Source organism: Lithobates pipiens, unplaced genomic scaffold (assembly GCF_037356315.1).
Source record: "Lithobates pipiens isolate NorthernLeopardFrog02 unplaced genomic scaffold, aLitPip1_a1.2 Scaffold_25, whole genome shotgun sequence".
NCBI lineage: Eukaryota > Metazoa > Chordata > Amphibia > Anura > Ranidae > Lithobates > Lithobates pipiens.
The window spans coordinates 144,337,937-144,358,366 of NW_027507787.1; the positions used below are offsets into that span (position 1 = coordinate 144,337,937).

At 40.5% G+C, this 20,430-nt stretch overlaps 1 protein-coding gene across 2 annotated transcripts; it reads right to left on the reverse strand.

Annotated features, from left to right (window-relative positions):
- Nucleotides 1-3,713: 3,713 nt before the first annotated feature.
- On the reverse strand, nt 3,714-11,145 carry LOC143930542 (uncharacterized). 2 transcript variants are annotated; one of them, XM_077454923.1, is made up of 8 exons: nt 10,930-11,145; nt 10,718-10,804; nt 10,520-10,597; nt 10,321-10,398; nt 8,903-8,941; nt 8,723-8,821; nt 8,140-8,208; nt 3,714-4,346 (listed from the first exon to the last, which is right to left on the reverse strand). In XM_077454923.1, the coding sequence occupies exons 1-8, from the start codon at nt 11,105-11,107 to the stop codon at nt 3,970-3,972; spliced, it is 1,005 nt and encodes a 334-aa protein (XP_077311049.1). In that variant the 5' UTR covers nt 11,108-11,145; the 3' UTR covers nt 3,714-3,969. The 2 variants fall into 2 exon arrangements, with proteins under 2 accessions (XP_077311049.1, XP_077311050.1); XM_077454924.1 differs by lacking the exon at nt 8,903-8,941 and having other exon boundaries at nt 10,930-11,144.
- Between the last annotated feature and the right edge of the window lie 9,285 nt (nt 11,146-20,430).

Consider the following 20,430-nt stretch of genomic DNA (forward strand, 5'->3'; position numbering starts at 1 on the left):
TAATCGGCTTCGTTCCAGTCTCCTCATCGTAAACACGGAAGCGACGTCATGACGTCACTTCCCGTTTACTCGGCTGCCAATGGCGCCGGTTTAAAAAAAATATCCGGTATTCAGAATCGCCGTTTTCGGCGATCTGAATACATTGAAGTGTAAAGGAAGGGTGGGGGGTCTTTTAGACCCCCGATCCCTCCATAAAGAGGACCTGTCACCACCTATTACTGTCACAAGGGATGTTTACATTCCTTGTGACAGCAATAAAAGTGATCAATTTTTTTTTTTTTAAACAATTTAGTTATTTTAAAATAAATAAAAAAATAAAAAAAAATTTTTGAAAGCGCCCGCCGTCCCCGCGAGCTCGCGAAGCAAAGAAAACGCATACGGAAGTCGCGCCCGCGTATGTAAACGGTGTTCAAATCACACATGTGAGGTATCGCCGCGATCGTCAGAGCGAGAGCAATAATTCTAGCCTCCTCTGTAATGCTAACCTGGTAACCGTAAATTTTTTTTAAAAGCGTTGCCTATTATCTTTCACATTACGCAAAAAAATTGGGCTAATTTTACTGTTTTTTTTTTTTTTTTATTCATGAAAGTGTCCCTTTTCCCAAAAAGTTGCGTTTAAAACACCACTGCGCAAATACCGTGTGACATAAAATATTACAACAATCGCCGTTTTATTCTCTAGAGTCTCTGCTAAAAAAATATATATAATGTTTGGGGGTTCCAAGTAATTTTCTAGCAAAAAATATGGATTTTAACTTGTAAACACCAAATTCCAAAAATAGGCTTAGTCATGAAAGGGTTATACAATGTTTGTGGCCTTTCTTTTATGGTCTCGAGAGACCAAGTACAGTCATATTACGATTTAGGTAGCTTATTGCTTCTTCACTTTGGTTCTAGACCCTTAATAATATTTTTTACTTAGGGGTTTGTACACCTAAAAGAATACATCTTTACATTCCAAGTCTTTCATGCCCTAACATAGTCTCAAGTATAGGCGTAAAAGATACTATTATAACTTGTTTTTCTTTGGTTAATGAATCCTGCTCAGATTCAATTTTCTTTTATTTTATGTATTTGCTTTATGTCTGATTTTGATGATACATGATGTATTTGTCAAAAATTAAAATTCAATAAAAACTAAAAAAAAAAAAAAAAAAAAAGACAAAAACAAATGACTGATTCAGGTACATACGGCAGCAGCCTCCAAAACTTCTCTATTGTGGCCAAATTGCCATCCAGTAAGAATTTTTGGAAGATGGAGCTTAGCAGCATGCCCCTATCCTTATACGATATAGAATATCATTCTGTGAAGAATAAAGACATTGTTACAGAGGAAATTTATTTTGTTTAACCACTTCACCCCAGAAGGATTTACCCCCTTAATGACCAGACCATTTTTTGCGATACGACACTGCGTCGCTTTAACTGACAATTGCGCAGTCGTGCGATGCTGTACCCAAACAAAATTGATGTCCCTTTTTCCCACAAATAGAGTTTTCTTTTGGTGGTATTTGATCACCTCTGCATTTTTTAATTTTTTGCGCTATAAACAAAAAATGACTAACAATTTTGAAAAAAAAAACAATATTTTTTACTTTTTGCTATAATAAATATCCCAAAAAAAATACATTTCTTCATCAGTTTAGGCTGTTATGTATTCTTCTACATATTTTTGGTTAAAAAAAAAACGCAATAAGCGTATATTGATTGGTTTGCAAAAAAGTTATAGCTTCTACAAAATAGGGGATATATTTATGGAAATATTATTATTATTTTATTATTAGTAATGGTGGTGATCAGTGATTTTTAGCGGGACTGCGACATTGTGGCAGAGAGATCTGACACGTTTGACACCTTTTTAGGACCAGTGACATTATTACAGGGATCAGAGCTAAAAATAGCCACTGATCACTGTATAAATGACATTGGCAGGGAAGGGGTTAACACTAGGGGGTGATCAAGGGGTTAAGTGTTCCCTAGGGAGGTGTTTCTAACTGTGGGGGGGGGGGGCGTGTAGTGACTGGGAGAAGAGAGAGATCACTGTTCCTGCTCACTAGGAACAGACAATCTCTCTCTACTCCCCTGTCAGACTGGGTATCTGTTTGTTTACATTGACAGATCCCCGTTCTGGCCTTCTGTGGAGTAATCGCGGGTGGCCAGTGGACATCATGGCCTCCGGGCCACGTGCATCGGCTCTGGCGATGTGGGCTTGCTATAGCCATTAAAGAGACTGACGTACACCTACGGTGATTTGCGCAGCCGAGCCAACCTGCCGCAGTATAACTGCGGCGGCTAGTCAGCAAGAGGTTAAAACTAATTTGTATAGCATAATAGGAAATAGTCGTTAAAATGTGGATCAATAAAATAAAACTGATCACATCTCCTTTAATATCATGTGCCAAAACCTAATTAAATAACATCTTAACCGATTACACAAACCCTAACTATTCTCCAACAATTGTTCATTGAAAACAATTCCACAGTGTCTCTCATTTGTGTAACACTGTCATCAGATTGTGCTGTCTTTTTGCCACAAGATGGCAGTGTCCCCGCACATTAGTTATCAGACAATTCTTCTGGGAGCTCTGGTACTTGTATGCTGTAAGCAGGATTCTTTCATTCAGATCAGCTGGGGCTGAACTGCACCTCCCATGAGGACTGGCAAAGGGGTGGGAGCATTTAAAAAGGTAAAAGCCTGGGAACACAGGGGGTAGATGGGAGAGACTGTGTTGGATGGCAGATGTGAGAGAAAGCAGGCTACACATGCTCAGGCCGGATTGAGTCGAGTCGAGTTGAGTCAAGCAAAGACCACCAGGGAAGCTGATCATCATGAGGAGACAGGTATTGGAACCTGCAGCCATTCCAAGGAAGGACAAAGTTGGCCCCCACCTCCACACGGAAGGTCATAGCTTCACTCTGCTTCGCTGTGGAACCGGGTGGGAGGGTTCTCAACCGACACAATGCTGCCATTGCGCTCAAGACTGTTGTTGCATCCAGTTGCTAGAGCCAAGAACAGTTACAGTACAAGCCTATATTTTTAGGCACAGACTCTATGGGGTTGATTTATTTATGGGTTTGAAGTGGTAGTAAATGTAGGGGTGTACTTATTTTTCATTAATTTAAATTATGAAAATGAATACACCATTTTAGTTTTATGTGTCATGTGGTCAGGCATATCTTCTTTATCTGTAGGCACTATTTGAATGGAGATCTAATGTTTCAATTTCCATGGGGTTTGCTTACTTTCTCACATTACATTTTAGATATATTTTTTATCCTGGAGTTTAGCTTTAATGGCTTTATAATATCTTTCATTTAAGTTTAAAATATATTTATTGGTAGTATACAACATCATTTCTAGTAAGGATACAACTATTGATATGAAGATCATTGTGTTCATAGGCCTGCAGAATATAATTTCACTTTCAAAAGAGGTAGATTTTGTTTTCAAAAGTGGTAGACTTGTAGCTTTGCAATTGATTAAAATTTTTGCCTCTCAATATCATACATGACAGGTTTCAAAAAGCGAAGCTAAACTTTTTTTCTGAAATGGCAGCATGGATGATAAAAATGAGAAGCAGTACTGATATATAAGTTCTATTCATCCACAGGGATGGATATAGACTGTTACAAGCACATTATAGTGTTGCAAAAGTGTAAGGCGGGCAGGGATACTGAAATTTACATATAAAGAAAAGCCAGAGAACATGATATGCATGATATTTAGTTTTATTTCATAGTCACAGAACAAGCTCAGTTACAGATTGTGAATATGATTTTTGTGATGTACGATATATAATAATCATTAATCTTGTGATAGAACATTATAAGTTACATGAACATATACTCATATGTAAATACTTTTTTTATATTAAGCAACCATTGCATTATATTTCATATACAATATTTGAAGGTGATACTTAATTAGCAGTCACTTTAAAAATACAAAGTTAATTATCTTCATATGATTTACAATTCACAAACTGTGAGGCGTCTTTGGTTACAGCCCTTATCATTCCATTTGCCATCGGTGTACATTTCCACACAGTTTTCTTGTCCTTGGCCACTGGGTTCTTTCTTGCTCCAGGGGGTATAAAGTGCAGGAATTCCATTGGGATCAAGAAAGACACCAGGTTTTGGTCCTTCTTTCAAACCCACATATGCATATTGATTATGCTTCTTTGTAAAGAATGAGAGGCCATTGTTTTCTGCTTCATTCCTAGGAATGGCCATACGGCCACCGATTGCTTGGCATGCAGCTTTGGATTTTTCTATTTCTTCAGTCTTTCCACTGCTGACTATCATTTTATCTCCTACCACTTGGATAAATTCTAGCAGCTTGAGTGCTAAAGATAAAAGACAATACATTACTGTGAAAAGTCTGTCTGAATTTGTTAGGAATTGAACAGTTCGCTGTTCTCGTGTATCTTAAAGCAAATTCATTTTTTCCACCCAGGACAAAACAACAAGTTCCTAATGATTTCACTTCCTAGTAACATATATATGCCTACCCCTCACTCCTGCCATTTACAACTGAGAGCCAAATGAAATTCCCAATACTACTGAACATAGAAGAGCATGTGACACAATTCATGTGACAGTCCTGGATCAATGAGAGCTGTTACACAGAAAAACGTGATAGGGAGCAAAAGATAGGAAATTATATACTGCTTAGTAGAGATGGACCAAACACCCCCCCCTTTCGGTTTCCAGCAGAACAGGGGAAAAGTTCTGCCTTAAACCGCAAACTCCATTGAAGTCTATGGGAGCGTAACATTAGAATCAAAAGAGCCCATTTTGAAGTCTTATTTGCAAGTAATTGACCATAAACGAGGTATGGGGGTCTGAGTACTGCCTTGGGTGACAAGTATCAATGCAAAAATAGTTTTTAAATTTTTTTGAATTTTATGATGCTTAACCACTACAATACAGGGCACTTTCACCCCCTTCCTTCCCAGCCCAATTTTCAGCTTTCATCGCTCTCGCGCTTTCAGTGACAATTGCGCGGTCATGCTACACTGTACCCAAATGAAATTGTTATCATTTTGTTCGCACAAATAGAGCTTTATTTTGGTGTTATTTATTCACGACTCCGTTTTTTATTTTTTGCGATATAAGCGCAAAAAAAGCGGAAATTTGGAAAAAAAACAATATTTTCTTTTTTCTATTTGAAAAGAAATCCAATAAAATCAAATTTTGTCATAAATTTAAGCCAAAATGTATTCTGCTACATGTTTTTGGTAAAAAAAAATTCCGTTAACTGTATAATAATTGGTTTGTGTGATCACGGACATATGTACGCAAATGATCATGTACATATGTGTTCAGGTGATCACGTACATATGTGTGCAGATAATCATTGAGACATGTGATTTTAGTGGGACATATGTGGGGGACATGTTTTTATTATTAGGGACATGTGTTTTTATTATTTGGGGACATGTATGTTTTGGGGACATGTGTGGTTTGGGGACATATGTGGGGACTGTGTTTGTACTGTGTGGTGTGTTGTGTGGTGACACTAGACTGATGATCAGTGAGTAGAAAGCTGTAAAAAGCAGCCCATACTCACTGATCATCAGCCGGCTGCAGCGTTCTGCTCTCCTCTCCTCAGCGATGACTTCCGTGTGAGGAGAGGAGAGCCGATTGCCTAGCAACCGGCTGTTTGTTTACATCACATGACGGCCGTGATTGGACACGGCCGTCATGTGATCAGGAGGGCCAATCACAGAGCCCTCCTGCCGATCTCAGATGTGCCGTGTCCGGGTGACACGAGCACATCGGGATCGCGCCGCTGCGCGGGCACGCGCGCGCGCGATCCCGCTACTTCTGAATGACGTTCAGGAACGTCCTATCAGGAGTAGACGGCTCCCACCCGGCCGTATATATGCATTGGCCGGGTGGGAAGTGGTTAAAGTGCAACAATAAAAACAAAAAAATCCTTTAATGCTGCATGCAAGAATAACCTTTCTAAAGAAAAAAAAATGGACTCATGGTTGTAATTGCCAGCATCCGGATGTTTTAAAAAAAAATGGCCTGGGGTTCCCTCCAAAATCCTTTCCAGTTCTTTATCTCAGCATGCAGCCTGGCAGGTTAGGAAAGGGGGAGGGGACAAGCAAGCACTCCCCTCCTGAACCATACCAGGCTACATGCCCTCAACATGGAGGGGTGTTTTGGGGCAGGAAGGACTCTTCCCCCACCCCAAAGTACCTTGTCCCCTTGTTGATGGGGACAAGGGTCTCTTCCCCATAACCCTGGGCTGTGGTTGTGGGGGTCTGCCTGGGGGGCTTATCGTAAACTGGAAGCCCCCTTTAACAAGGGGTCCCCCAGATCCTGCCCCCCATGTGAATGAATATGGGGTACATAGTACTCCTACCCATTCACCAAAAAAAGTGTCAAAATAAAGTCCTTTATTAAAACTAAAAAAAATGACCCCCAATGTAGATCCATCATCAATCACGACGCCTGCCTCACCACCAACCCGAGAAAGGGGGAAAAAAACGCTCAGCCTGAAGTGAGCCGCTGAATTTCTGTTTGGTCATTTGACAGTTTCTATAAAGGGAAGGGCGGGGCCACCCGGTGACATCATCAGGTTGCACCACCCCTTGTGATGTCATTGACCCAGCATGCAATGGTTGGTGACATCACAAAGGGGTGGAGCCACCAAGTGACGTTGCCAGGTGGCTCCGCCTTTACCTATGTAAGAACTGTCAAAAAGAAAGCCAGTCATTCGTCAGTTTGCCTTCATGGCGGGTGGAGTGATTTTCTTTTTTTTTCTGGTCTGCTGGTGCAGTGACTTCATGATTGACAATGGATCTACATTTTTATTTTTAATAAAGGAATTATCAAAAACCTGTCTACTGTTTTTATTTATTTTATTCACATGGGGCGTGGGATCGCTTGCTCAAGGGGGCTTCCAGATTTGTATAAGCCTCCTGTCTGCAGACCTCCATAACCACAGCCCAGGGTTGTGGGGAAGAGACCCTTGTCCCCATCAACAGGTGCTTTGGGGTGGGGCAGAGCCTCTCTTCACCCCAAAGGACCTCCCATGTTGTGGGCATATGGCTTGGTTTGGTTCAAGGGGGGGGGGGGTGCTCGCTTACCCCCCTTTCCTGAATTGCCAGTCTGCATGCTTGAATAAGGGTATAGCATGGATTTTTTTGGCTGGACCCCAAGCCATTTTTTACTGGCAATGTTTTTTTTATTTAGCTATCAGCGGGGAAGCCCACTGACATCTGATGACTCATCGGTTGTTAAGGATGCTATGCCCGGCTTTCCAGCCCCGATCTTTAACCAGCTTTTAAAGCGCCCTGACTGGGCAAAGTTCTGTCCAATCAGGGAGCAGAATGTACTGTGCAGCCCGCTGTGCAATGCAGGGCATTCGATGGGGGCAAACACCTGCCAAACACCCTGCAAATTCGGGTGTTCCCCAAATGGGGTGAACAGCCAATGTTTAGCCTGAATTCATGCTCAGGCAGAACCATTTACCCAACATTACTGCTGGGGAGGGTTAAATTAAAGAAAACATATGACCTGCATAGGCAAAGCACAGATTTACTTTTGGGGTCCATGCACACTGGACAGGAATTTTGTGTTCTCCCTGCAGAAGCAGCTCAATGTTATTCCATCTTCCACGTTTAGACGCATGTTTTAAGCTCAACATTTAGAGCCAAGGAAAAGAAGCCTTCTGATTTACTTTTGATTGGAGCTTTCAGGCAGAAAAATTGCTAAACACTCCTAAACATGCCTAAATGTGTACAAAAACACTCGATATGAGCTTTTTTGTTCTGCCAATGGAACTGGCATTTTTTTAAGCCCAACAAGGAATAAGTGAGCTACTGGAAAGAAAAATGCTGCAGCTGGGCTAAAATTAAAAAAGTTTGTTCAATTTATTTATATATTTTTATTTAAATTTTCTATAGCCTACTGCCTTCCCAGAACACGTAGAGGAGGTCAGAAGGAAGGTAGTGGGAATGTACTCCCTGAAGCCAATGCTATGAATATTCACTTCCTTCGCTGCTTCCTGCATCCTAATAAATAGCTATAAACATAGTTCTTTATACTGAATTATTTTTAGTTTTTGTAAAACATATATGTTATACGTAAAAAGAAAATTACCGGATCTGTTTCAATACTTGCCTGATTCCATTTTGGTGACCCTTTGACATAGCTCTACCAATGATGAAGTACAAGGTATGGCAGGAGCACCTAAAGGAGGGAAGAGAGTTATTGGGGTTGGTTTGCTAAAGACTAAAATACTGTTCACTTTGCAAGGGAAGTTTCACTTTGTAATGGAATTTTCCCCATAGCTCAGTCAGTGAAATGAAGTTCTACTGACTTTCATCATCCAATCGTGTGTTTTATAAATTATGTTTTATTTTAATTTTCCTTGCACGCAATTGGGTCTCTGTGCAAAGTGAAATATTACATTTTTTTTTTTCATTACACATTTATGGGTATTCTGTACAAAGTGATATTTTAACACATTTAATGTTTTTTTTTTTTTCTTCTCCTTCCGTGTATGGGTATTCTTTGCTAAGCTCTGGGGAAAATTCCCTTATAGAGTGCAACTTCACTTGCAAATCAATCCCATTGCATCTTTATGACTTGGATTTCTCCCAATATTGGATATCTGAAACTGCTGTAATGATTTATTTACACATATCAAAATACATATATTGAAAAAGAACACCAAAAAGTATATTTTAAGGATATTGTATACCTGTTTTTTTCAAGCTAGGCAAAGGTGTCTTCTTTTCAGCTAATCCTTGGACATTTGGGCCTGCCTTAGGTACACCAATGCCAATATTTTTCAGGATACCTGTGTAAAAGCAAGATGAAAGGTTATACCTAATGATAACAGTATTTTTAGAATCATTGTTCAATCTTCTGAAAAATTTACCTGGGCATGGCCAACATGAGCTTAGGTGGGATTTATTTTCTGCAATAAATTGTAGTAACTTAAAACTGAACTCCAGGCAGATACAAAAACAACACTTAAAACAGTTATATATTACATGATAAATATATTTTAAAATGCAGCTAGTGTGCTTCCTTGAATCTTTGTATTAACTATTAAATAACCTTCTTTCAATTGTTGCACATTATACTGGTAGAGAGAGGCAATACTAGAATACAGTGAAAAAATGTGAACACCTCTAATTTGGAATTTTTAAGGCAATTTGAAAATATATATTTAATGAAAAACGTTTATTACATATCAATTACATAATTAAAAATTCATAAATTTGCCAGCAATACAAAAAAGAGCATATAATGTATTAAAATATTGCACAATCGATCATCCTCAAGTGGTATTTCCCAACTACTTGCGAATACACCATCCGTGCATATTGCAGATGGCAATGGCTATTGGGGACATCCAACATGTTTCAAAATGTATATAAACTATATTCTTCTTCAGGGATAATACCACTTATCTCCTGCTATAATTTTGGAAAAGTCACTCCTTCAATGAGAATGGGGTCATGAATGTCTCCATAAAAAGCCCTTCACCACATACAAGGACCACTGGATAGTATCCAAAAAGGCACCCAAAATGAAAAAGGGGAGGCAGATGTTCAAATGAGCAAAGCCTCCTATGTGTCCCTCTGAGTTAAACACTATTGAGTTAAAGCAGACTCCTTCCACATGGATCCAGGCAGGTTGTTCTGTTACCCCCCGTGTGAGGAAAAGTTGCTCCACAACAAAAAGGTCCGTACTGGACTCAGTGGAGGAAGGAATGGCGTACTAGGATACAGTGAGACTCTAATGTGTGCTGCTGCTCCTTTACTGCCCAGTCATAGGTTGGGGTGGGGAGGTGGCTTAGATATATTGCTTAACTGCAGTTGAAAAAGGTCAGGTCACCAACCTGGCTGAGCTCTATGAGAGTGCTGTGTATATCCGCGAACTACAAGGACAGAATTGGCAAATGAAACAGCTCCCATAAATATATTTCAGCTGTGTGTTTTCATGTATGCCTGGAAATCATCTCTAATATAAATCCTTCAAGCAGTTATACTATTAGTATTTATAACACATCACAATTATAAATTCGTAACTGGACTAAAGTTTTGAAATACAATACTTATTGTGTGTTTTGCATTAAAGCAAACAACCATCTAATCTCTACTAGTAGAAGTTGTGTGGAAGAAAATTAAACTTAAGAATTAGACTTTCTCTTGCTATCATATGGTACAATGTTGACAGGGTGTGATACAACAGAATTTCACTGTTATTTTACAACATATTTGTTAATTTAATTCCACAATTATGCTCTGTTTATACATGTTCATTTTATTTTATTTTTTTAATAATAACCTTTTATCACAGGAATTCCCAGGCCTCTCTTCACTTCTTCAGTTTTTACTTTGGGGATCCTATTTAGATTTTCTTTGCCTGGAACATTTGACAGGGTATGATACAACAGCATTTCACCATTATGTTTCATCATATTAACTAATTTAAATATACAACCATGTTCTGATTATACATGTTGTTATTTTTTCCAAATAATAACCTTTTATCCCAGGAATTCCCAGGTCTCTCTTCACTTCTTCAGTATTCACTTTAGGAATACCATTTAGATTTTCTTTGCCTGAAATAGTTGACAGGGTGTGATACAACAGCACTTTACCATTAAATGCATCATTTTTACTCATTTATTTTCACAGTTATGTTCTGATTATACATGTTAATATTGGTTTTAAATAATAACCTTTTATTCCAGGTACTCCTAGGTCTGTCGTCACTTCTTCGGTATTTACTTTAGGAATCCCATTTAAATTTTCTTTGCCTGGAACATCTGACAAGGTGTGATACAACAGCATGTTACTATTATGTTTCATCGTATGTTTCATCGTATTTACTAATATATTTCAAAAATCGTGTTCTGATTATACAAGTTGATGTTTTTTTTCAAACAATAACCTTTTATCTCAGGTACTCCCAGGTCTGTCTTCACTTCATCAGTATTTACTTTAGGAATCCCATCTAGTTTATCTTTGCTTGGAACATTTAGAAGACAGTTGGCTGGTGCTTGTGGAAGACATGTCACCAGACACACCAGTGCTATGAGCACTAGAGATCTGTGAAGGAATTCCATCATGGAAATCTGCTGAAAAAAAATGCAATATTACATAACAGCCACTCATGTCTTGTGCTATGTTGTTAGGAACATGAATTTTGATTTGTGAAAAAGTTCTCTAACTCATGGGCACTGGTAGGCTGTACCTGATTGACACTGGTAGGTTGTACATGATGGGCACTGGTAGGCTGTATGTGATGGGAACTGGCAGCCTGCCTGTCATGGGCACTGATAGTCTGTACATGATGGGCACCACTGGTAGAATGTATATTATGAGGTTTTTGTACTTTTAACGTTATTGTTGATACCATATTGTTTTTATTGACCCTCTTCATCACTTACAGAGCTAGTTTACAGTTTTTCTTTGAAATACATATTCAAAAACATTTAATCTACTGATGCCTCAATTAATGTAATTTTATTGGTATCTATTTTTATTTTTGAAATTTACCAGTAGGTGCTGCATTTCCCACCCTAGGGTTATACTTGAGTCAATACGATTTCCCAGTTTTTTGTGACAAAATTAGGTGCCTTGGCTTATATTCAGGTCAGCCTATACTCGAGTTTATACGGTAATTACCAGGGCCTCCAGGTAGGCCCAAACATTTCAAAGTACATGTGTAGTTGTGGTTTTCAGAACTCCAAAGATCTTATCAGGATATATTTTGTGTCCTCCATAGGATAAGATCTATGGAGTTCTAAAAACCAAATGTTGAACTATTTTGACTTATATAAAGGGTCCTGCAATAATAATAATAATAATTAATTAACTCATTAATAATAATCAGTTTTTCAAATGCACTGTATCCCATATTAATATTATATTTGAAAATATGGTAAGGGTACCCCATTTTCAAATATAATATTAACCTCCCTGGTGGTATGATTATGTCAGATTTTTGAATCTCAAAGCGGTACATTGTTTTGCATAGAAATTTGGCGTTTTATATTGTAGGCTTCTAAGTCTTAGTAATAACACACTTAAATCTGTCCAAACAAGACTCTAGTAAACATCCCAGGTATGATAACGTTTGAAACATGAAATCATGAATTATAGTATAATAAATAACTATACATAATTATAAAAAAATATAATAATAATAAAATGTGTTTCCCCACCATTCACTATCGCTCAATTCTGCAAGTGATTCTAATTTACTATCGCTGATTTCTAGCTGGTCTAAAACCACTTTTGACGTAAAGGGACACTTTTTGGTTGAACTGGACAATCTCAATTTTCCACGCAGAAAAAACTGTATATATAATATAAAAGTGCATGCAGGGCACTGAACAAAGAACTAGGGACAAAAGGGAGGTGAAATGATTTAATACAATAATGTAATCTGTAAGATTACAGTGTACTGTATGTCAGTGGTCAACAACCCTGTCCTCAGGGCCTACTAACAGGCAGGGTTTGCAATATAACTGAAATATATCACAGGTGATATAATTTGCTGCTCAGTGATTGCTGTATTCTACTCTGCATCTCCCCAAGATAATACATAAAACCTGACCTGTTAGTGGGCCCTGAGGACAGGGTTGATGACCACTGATGTATGTGTTATGTTTTTTGTACTTTTTGAATTTGCCGCCGGGGTTCGCCCCCATCCGTCACGGCACTCGCAGGGATTACCACTAATGGTACTGAAATGTAACCCCAAGCCAAACTCAGGAATACAGCCAGGAGGGTTAATATGGGATACAGTGTATTTGCACTTTTTGATTATATTTTTTGATTAGTAAGCATATGTCATTCACAGTATGGAAACTTTACCTCTTGTGTATATATAGTAATGAGAGGTTCAACTCCACCTGCCCCCCCGCACACACACACACACGCACACACACTCTATTCAAATAAAAAAAAAGAGAAGGTTTTGGCTTTTAATATATACCATATTTATCAGTGTATAACACACAATTTTTTCCCCTGAAATGACAAACAGTGCCTCCGTGTTATACGCCGATATTTTTTTATTTTTTTTTACCATTGGGGGATGGGGTGGGGATTGAGCGGTGAGGGGGGGGGGGTCATGCCAGCCGTCCTTGCCTTTCTTGGCCCTGGGACAGTCCGCCAAAGTATTTCAAAGATTAAAAAAAACACTGCCAGCCCCTTCACATAGATCCTTTATAGACTGTAAAGCCCCATACACAATCAGATTTTCTGATGATTTTTTCCTTAAGATTTACCAAAACCAAGTAGTGCAAGGGCCTGCCTGATTGCATACAAATTGAAACTCCTAAGGTTTGACCTCATATTATATGGTTTTGGTAAATCTGAAGGAAAAAATCAGCAGAAAATCTGATAGTGTGTATGAGGCTTTAGTGTCATAGTAAATCAAAGCCTGCAAATACCACATTCTCGCTGTTCTTTCCAGTCGCTCTCCTCCTTCCGCTTCTCTTCCTCCTAGTGTAGCTTTAGATTAGAGGAGGAGAGCGGTCACATGAAACAGAGGAGAGCAATCATGTGACCAGCCAGAAAGAGTGGAGCTAATGAGGTATTTGCAGGCTTTGGTTTACAATGACAGTGAAACAGTGTAGGAAGAATCTATGAGAAGGGACTGGCACTGATTTTTTTTTAAACTTTAGAGTACACTGGCCGTGCTGTCCCAGGAGGCTGAGGGTCTCCTGGCAGTGCACGGGGGCTGTGCAATGTGCGGGGGGGAGGGGGGGCTTTGTGTAATGTGTGGTGGGTGTGGATAGTGTAATTTATTTAATATGCAGTATGGCTTTGGAATGTAAATGGATTTTTTTCCTGAAACTTCCCTCTTAAAATTAAGGTGCGTGTTATATGCCTGTGTATGTTATACGCCGATAAATACATTATTTTAAATTCCAGTTAGTGATCTTTGCCATTATTACCTAATTTGATACATTTTACCTATTCTTTCCATAAAATAACCAATTTCCAAACTGATGGTAAAACCTTTTCTTTCTTAAAACTAATTGATGTCTCCTAGTCCTTGAAATGTAATTATTCACTCTATCGTCCTTGGGATGTAATGTTCACCTGTCATACCTTTCCTTTTACCTTATATATATTTTACTTTGCTTCAATTACATCTCTTTTCCAAACATATTCACATTTTCTCTTTGATAAAGAGAAACATTTCATTATACATTTATACTGTATGTATTTTGTTGCCCACCTTAGAACTTCTTCAAAATTCCATGGTCCTTTTTTTACATTGTGGAATCCAAGTGTACCCCATTTTGTAGATGTGACATTACAGATAAATAATAAGGTGGAAATAACATGCTAGAATTATTTGATTTTTATCTCCCCTTTTATACACCCCAAGAATGCCACTTGGCACTGAGACGGTACTAATTTATTGCTATTCTGTGTACTGCTATCCACTGGGTCCAATGCCAATAATGGTGGTATACTGCTGATAACTAACCTAGTTTAATTATAAATGTTTTACCTTTGTCTTCTGATTTTTATCTAGATTTTAACCAGGTTAAAGTATTATACTCTAGTCCAGCTTCTTTCAAACTTTTAAACAAGGGGGGATCTTTGAAATAACCTTCCCGTCTCAGGGAACACCTGCAAATAATTACTATATCTACAGCTTACGGTACATTAGAGTGATGGTCAGTGGGAAAAATGCCCCGAGCATTTGTGCTTAGTAGATAGAATCACCCTTTACAAATAGCTGAAAAAATTATTGATGTCAGTGGTTACTTACCGTATCTGAGATTAAAAAAAATGTTCATAGCTCAACCCCTAAAAACCTACTCTAGTCCTTGCATCTTCAGTCTCTCTATCAGGCAATTGTGAAGAACAAAATGACATATTTTGCAAATCAGACATCCATATTTATCACATGAAAGTTGATTAAACTTCATTCTATAAGCTGCTAAACATGTTATTTTTTTAAAAACAGATGCAGATCCCTTCCAATTGTCTATTTTTTGTGTAATCCCATTGGCTATCATAAGTCTAATGGCTCCTTTTTTTGTTTGCCCTAAAACTGCTACTTTTACATATTTACATTCTACAAAAAACAAATGGAAATTGAAACTTTATAATCAACTGAAAATTATGATTGAAACATTTGCCTCTGGAAAACAATCATCCTTTATCTGTTAAGAATTCATGAAAGAATACACCCAATGCCAAATTGAATTTAAAACTAGTGTAAGTGGTGTAAGACAAGATTAGGAAGGCATGTTATTTAGCAAATTCAACTCCAAAACATGAAAGTATACAAATCTCTGAACAATAAATACAAATAATTAGCTACATACCTTGAACAATCAGAAGATAATGACCACTGGTAGTTTTCTCTCCCTTTTATATTGCTTGGAAACACTTAGTTGTACCTTAAAGAGCAACATGATGCTACTTTATTTAATAAACTTACACACTTAATGCTTTCAATAAGAGCACTAATAAAACTACACACATTAACTAATGGATTTGCAGAAGAAAGCAAACAATAAATTAGGAACCATTTGTCAGTACCAAGCTGTATTTTGAAGTGTCTGCAATAGCTAAAAAATGAACCAAGTAGTGCAATCCATGTTTGAATGGACTAGCATGTGACTCTATGACTTCATCTATGCACTTGAGAAAGGGGTCTTAATGAGCTGATATTATTTGTTTTTACAGTATAATTGCAGAGAAAGAAATGCAATCCTAAGATTTAAGCAAATGTTATTTAAAAAGTAGTTTATTAGAGTCATGTGGTAAAAATGCCACAATTTGAATTATATTTTTGTAGCCTACTGGATGTCATTTGTTGCACAAAACTTTCTCTTTCTCTCCAGAGATAAAACAAAGGGAGACCAGCACAAGGGATCTATCTTATAGTTAGTAAGGTTGAATAAAGACACCAGTCCATCCAGTTCAACCTGAGTGAGTGTCTACAATTGTCCCTATCCCTGTACATTACACACTCACATTGGTCCCTACTCTCAAGGAGCCCACAATCCAAGATCCCCATTCATATACTAGGGCCAATTTTTGGACAGAAGCCAATTAACCTACCTGCATGTCTTTGGTTTAAGTCTAAGTGTAACGAAAACAATAGATGTTTACTGAAAATTTTAAAAAGCAGATGCGCTCACGAAAGGACAGTTGCAGAGGTTGCGGGTATAAGACGACTGTGTACCACTGTACCTCCCAGGCTGCTCGTGTTATTCGGCTTTTCAGATACTGATTTGCCCGGCTGGGCTGTGGAGTGAGCCACAATGCTCTCCTTAAGAAACCACTGACAGAAGCCGGTTCTGGTGCGGACATTTTTGAAACACACTCTCTGATGCCATGTGCCCATATCGGAACACATTTCTGGGGGGATTCCCCTTTCCTCAACCTAACTGAGAATCTAAAGGTGTCCAAAAAGGACTCGTAAAGTAAAAAAAAATATTGTTAGTTATACTTGTGTCCAAGAGGACCTCATACACATGGGGTCCTAGATGACCAGGTCCTAGATGTAATGGCAGAGCATTCTAGGGACCTATAGGGGCCTAGAACATTTTTTCATTACATCCAAGTATCTGGTCATATAGGCCTCCCATATGTATGAGGTTCTTCTTGGGCACAAAGTATCACTAACAATATTTTTTTAATCCACTTGGGTATCTTTCTTCCCTTGACTCCAGTTGTTTATATACAGTATACATTGGCATACAGGGAGCCATTTCAGATCCATCACTTCTGGATTGGCTATCCTATACATTATATTTTCTTGGCCATAGGAGATTGTTACTGCTTGGACATTACCATTACAAATCCTTTATGGTGCAGACCTCCTCCTTTTGGATTTGTTAAGAGGTCTGTTACTGTTCTTTCACCATTATTTTATTTTATTTTCAACATATTTAGTCTTCTATCCTTGATGCAGCCACAGAATACACCCAAAAATTCCCATATATTCATGGTGGGTAAATGTCTTGATGATTTTTTTCACCTCATTATCTGTTCATAATATTAATATTACACCGAAGTTAGAATCCTTATTATTTATTATTATTATTGTCATGGGGACCCTACTTCCTCTGATTGCCCTACTGTTACCCAGAACCAGCCCTACAAGTGTCACTGTGATGGAGGGGAATTTCTCCAGCAGCCCCTCCCTGCTGGTAAGACTGTTTACTGATAAGACGTTTGAATACACCTGACCTATGTGTCTATTGTTATTGGACAGTTTACCTCAACCTTAATCCAAGGGGGGTGTCCCAGAGTTGTATACCTTTTGTTACATGTGCTTGAATAAAGAGTCTGATGTTTTTCACTCTACACTGAGTTACGGCTAGTGGTACCGGACAGTAGTCCTGTTGAGGATGGAGGTCCGTTACAACTGGTTGGCAACAGCAGGACGAGAACGCTCAAGATGGCTGATGAAAGTCTGCACACCAGGAGCACTGAGGCCCCAGAGTATCACCATTGGAAAGCAAGCAGTCTTCAAGAAAGAGCCAGAACGTTGGGTCCCAACCACAGGGGACTGAAGAAGGACCAGCTGGTCCAGTTGCTGGAGGAAAAAAAGCCAGTGGGAGGAGTCGACCACAGATGGGGATCAGGCACTTCCCAGCGAAGACAGACCAAAGCCTTCCAGCCCAGGCAGCAGGAACCCTTGGGTTGTCTGGTACGAGGAAGAGATGGCCATTCTGGGAAAGGATGCCACCAATAGAAAGCTTTCAGCCATTGAAAAGGCACAGATAAAAAACAAAAGGAATGGGAGGCCGCTAAAAAAACAAGCCACAACCCCTGTGTCTCTCCCTGCGGTACGGGAGACCCTTAGAATTTTCAGGAAGGACTCTACCAAGACAATACGGGGGATGTGGATGGGTTCTTTCCGGACTTTGATGATCAATGCAAACTACTGGGGGTCCCTCCCGCAGACTGGACCTGCCATGTAGTAGGATTGCTGCGGGGGCGCTGAGGCTTATCGAATGATGGACCCTCTCAAGAAACGTAGCTATGAGGACCTAAAATGGGCAGTACTGGACTATTACGCTGTATCACCAGAGGCATATCTGGCCCAGTTCCAGACTACCCCTCGGGTCCCTGAGACCTCTGTCAAAATGTTTGCACACAAGCTGTGTGTAGCATGCTGCTGATGGCTGGAAGGGGAGAAAGCCGCCTCCCCTGAGGAGATCATACAGGCTGTCCTGAAAAATGCTTTTTCAAGTGCCACCCTGAGCTCCGACCGTGGGTGCGGGGGGGGGGGGGGGGGGGGCGAAAACCTACCACCCTAGAGGAAGCTACAGCCCTAGCGGATGAGGCCCTCTAGACAAACAATAGTGCAAGCCCCCCGCTGAGGCACCCTGAGTTCCTAGGCTGTCCAGCCACACCTCTGGGCCCTACAGGCCTCCCCATCCTCAGATGACCCCCCAGGTAGCACCAACCCCTTGGGTCCCCCTACCACATCATCCGATCCCTCCACAGCAGACCGCAAGGCCCACCTTGTGAAAGGCGTTGTTTTGGCTGTGGGCAGCCTGGTCACTATCAGGCCAGCTGCCCTGCAAGAACCAAGGCCCTCGGACCTAGCCCTGGCATGCCAGTACATTATGTGGATCTGTACCAAGCATCCGAGGACCTGCCGCCACCCCCTCAAGACTGGTGTTCCTCTTCTGTTGACTGGAACACCCCTCCAGGAGTCTTTGGCCTACAACCTACTGAGGCACTTACATCACTTCTCCAAGGAAAGCCCCTACAAGAGGTCACTGTGGACGGTCAAAAGGCAATGGGATTCTGAGATTCGGGTGCGTTCCTCACTATTGTGGACCCACGAGTTGTGTGCCTTGGCGCTCTCCAGCCCGGCCCAGGAATAGTGATCAAATTGGCAGGTGGGACCAAAAGCTTCATTCCCCTTGCTACTGTCACCCTGGACTATGGCCTGGGGCCACTAACCCACTATTGTCGCACCTGCGATAACCCTTGCTCATCATTGAACAGCCATTCCAGTGGATAGCTATCGACATCCTGGAACCCTTGGCTCACCCCAGCAAAACTGTAAAGTGGTACATCCTGACCATGGTGATTAGGCTACCCATTATCCTGAAGCAGTGGCCCTTTCCAACATCACAGCTCCCAACCTCGCAGAAGCCCTAGTTACAGTGTTCCTGCAAGTGGGCTTTCCAGCCGAAATTCTGTCAGACCAAGGTACACAGTTTGTCCGATCTGATTCAGTCGCTCTTGCAGACCTGTGGTGTGAGGGCCATCCGGACCACCCCCTATAACCCCCAAACCAACAGACTGTGTGAGAATTTTAAGGGGACCCTGAAGGCCATGCTATGTGCCTTTATCAACCAGAAACCAGACTGATGAGGTACCTCCCCCACCTCCTTTTTGCTTCCTGGGAGGTCCCGCAGGAATCTGCTGGGTTTACCTGTTTGAGTTGCTGTATGGGAGGAAGGTTGTAGGCCCCCTGACACTGCTTAAAAAATACTGAGAGGGCCAACAACACGATATGGGGGTTTCTGTGGTCCTCTTCATCCTAGAACTGCGTGAATGAATGGGCTAACTTGCTGGGCTCATGGCGGACCATCTCAAGGCTGCCCAAACCCGCCAAAAGACGTGGTATGACCGAAAAGCTTGAACCCACAAGTTTTCTGAGAGCCAAAATATCCTCATGATAGTCCCTAATCTCCAAAACAAATTACAATCTACATGGGAGAGACCCTTTTGAATCATCAAGAAGTTAAATGTGACCAACTATGGATGATCGAGGGAAGCGGCAAAAGAGGATCAAGAAATACCATGACAGAAACCTTCCCGCCCTGGTGGGGGGTCATGCTTGAGCTCCTAGAGGTAGCACGCCACTCAGCTGATGTACACCAGGTACCCTTGGGCCCCCAGCTCACCCAGGAACAGCAGGTGTCCATGAAGACTGTTGTTCACCACCGCCGTCCCATCTTTTCCTCTTTGCCCGGAAGGACGACCCTCACCACTCATCATGTGGAAATCTTGCAAACCCGGCCCATCCAACAAACCTTTTACGGAGTTCCAGAAGCTGTCCGGAACACCATAAAACAAGAACTGAACGAAATGTTAGATCTGGGAATTATTCAACCATCCCAGAACCTCTCGGCTTCACCTGTTCTTGTACCCAATAAAAATGGCACAATTCGATTTTGTGTGGACTACCGACGTCTTAATGACCACACCATTAGCGACGCCTACCCGATGCCCCGTACAGATGACCTGCTGGACCGGCTGGCTGGGGCTGCTATGTCACTACACTGGACATGAGAAAGTATTACTGGCAAATCCTCTTAACTGGGGAAGGGAGGGAACGTTCCGCCTTCATCACCCCCTTTCGGGCTGATTGAATTTCTCAGCATGCCCTTTGGGATAAAGAATGTCCCTGCCACCTTCCAGAGCATGGTGGATC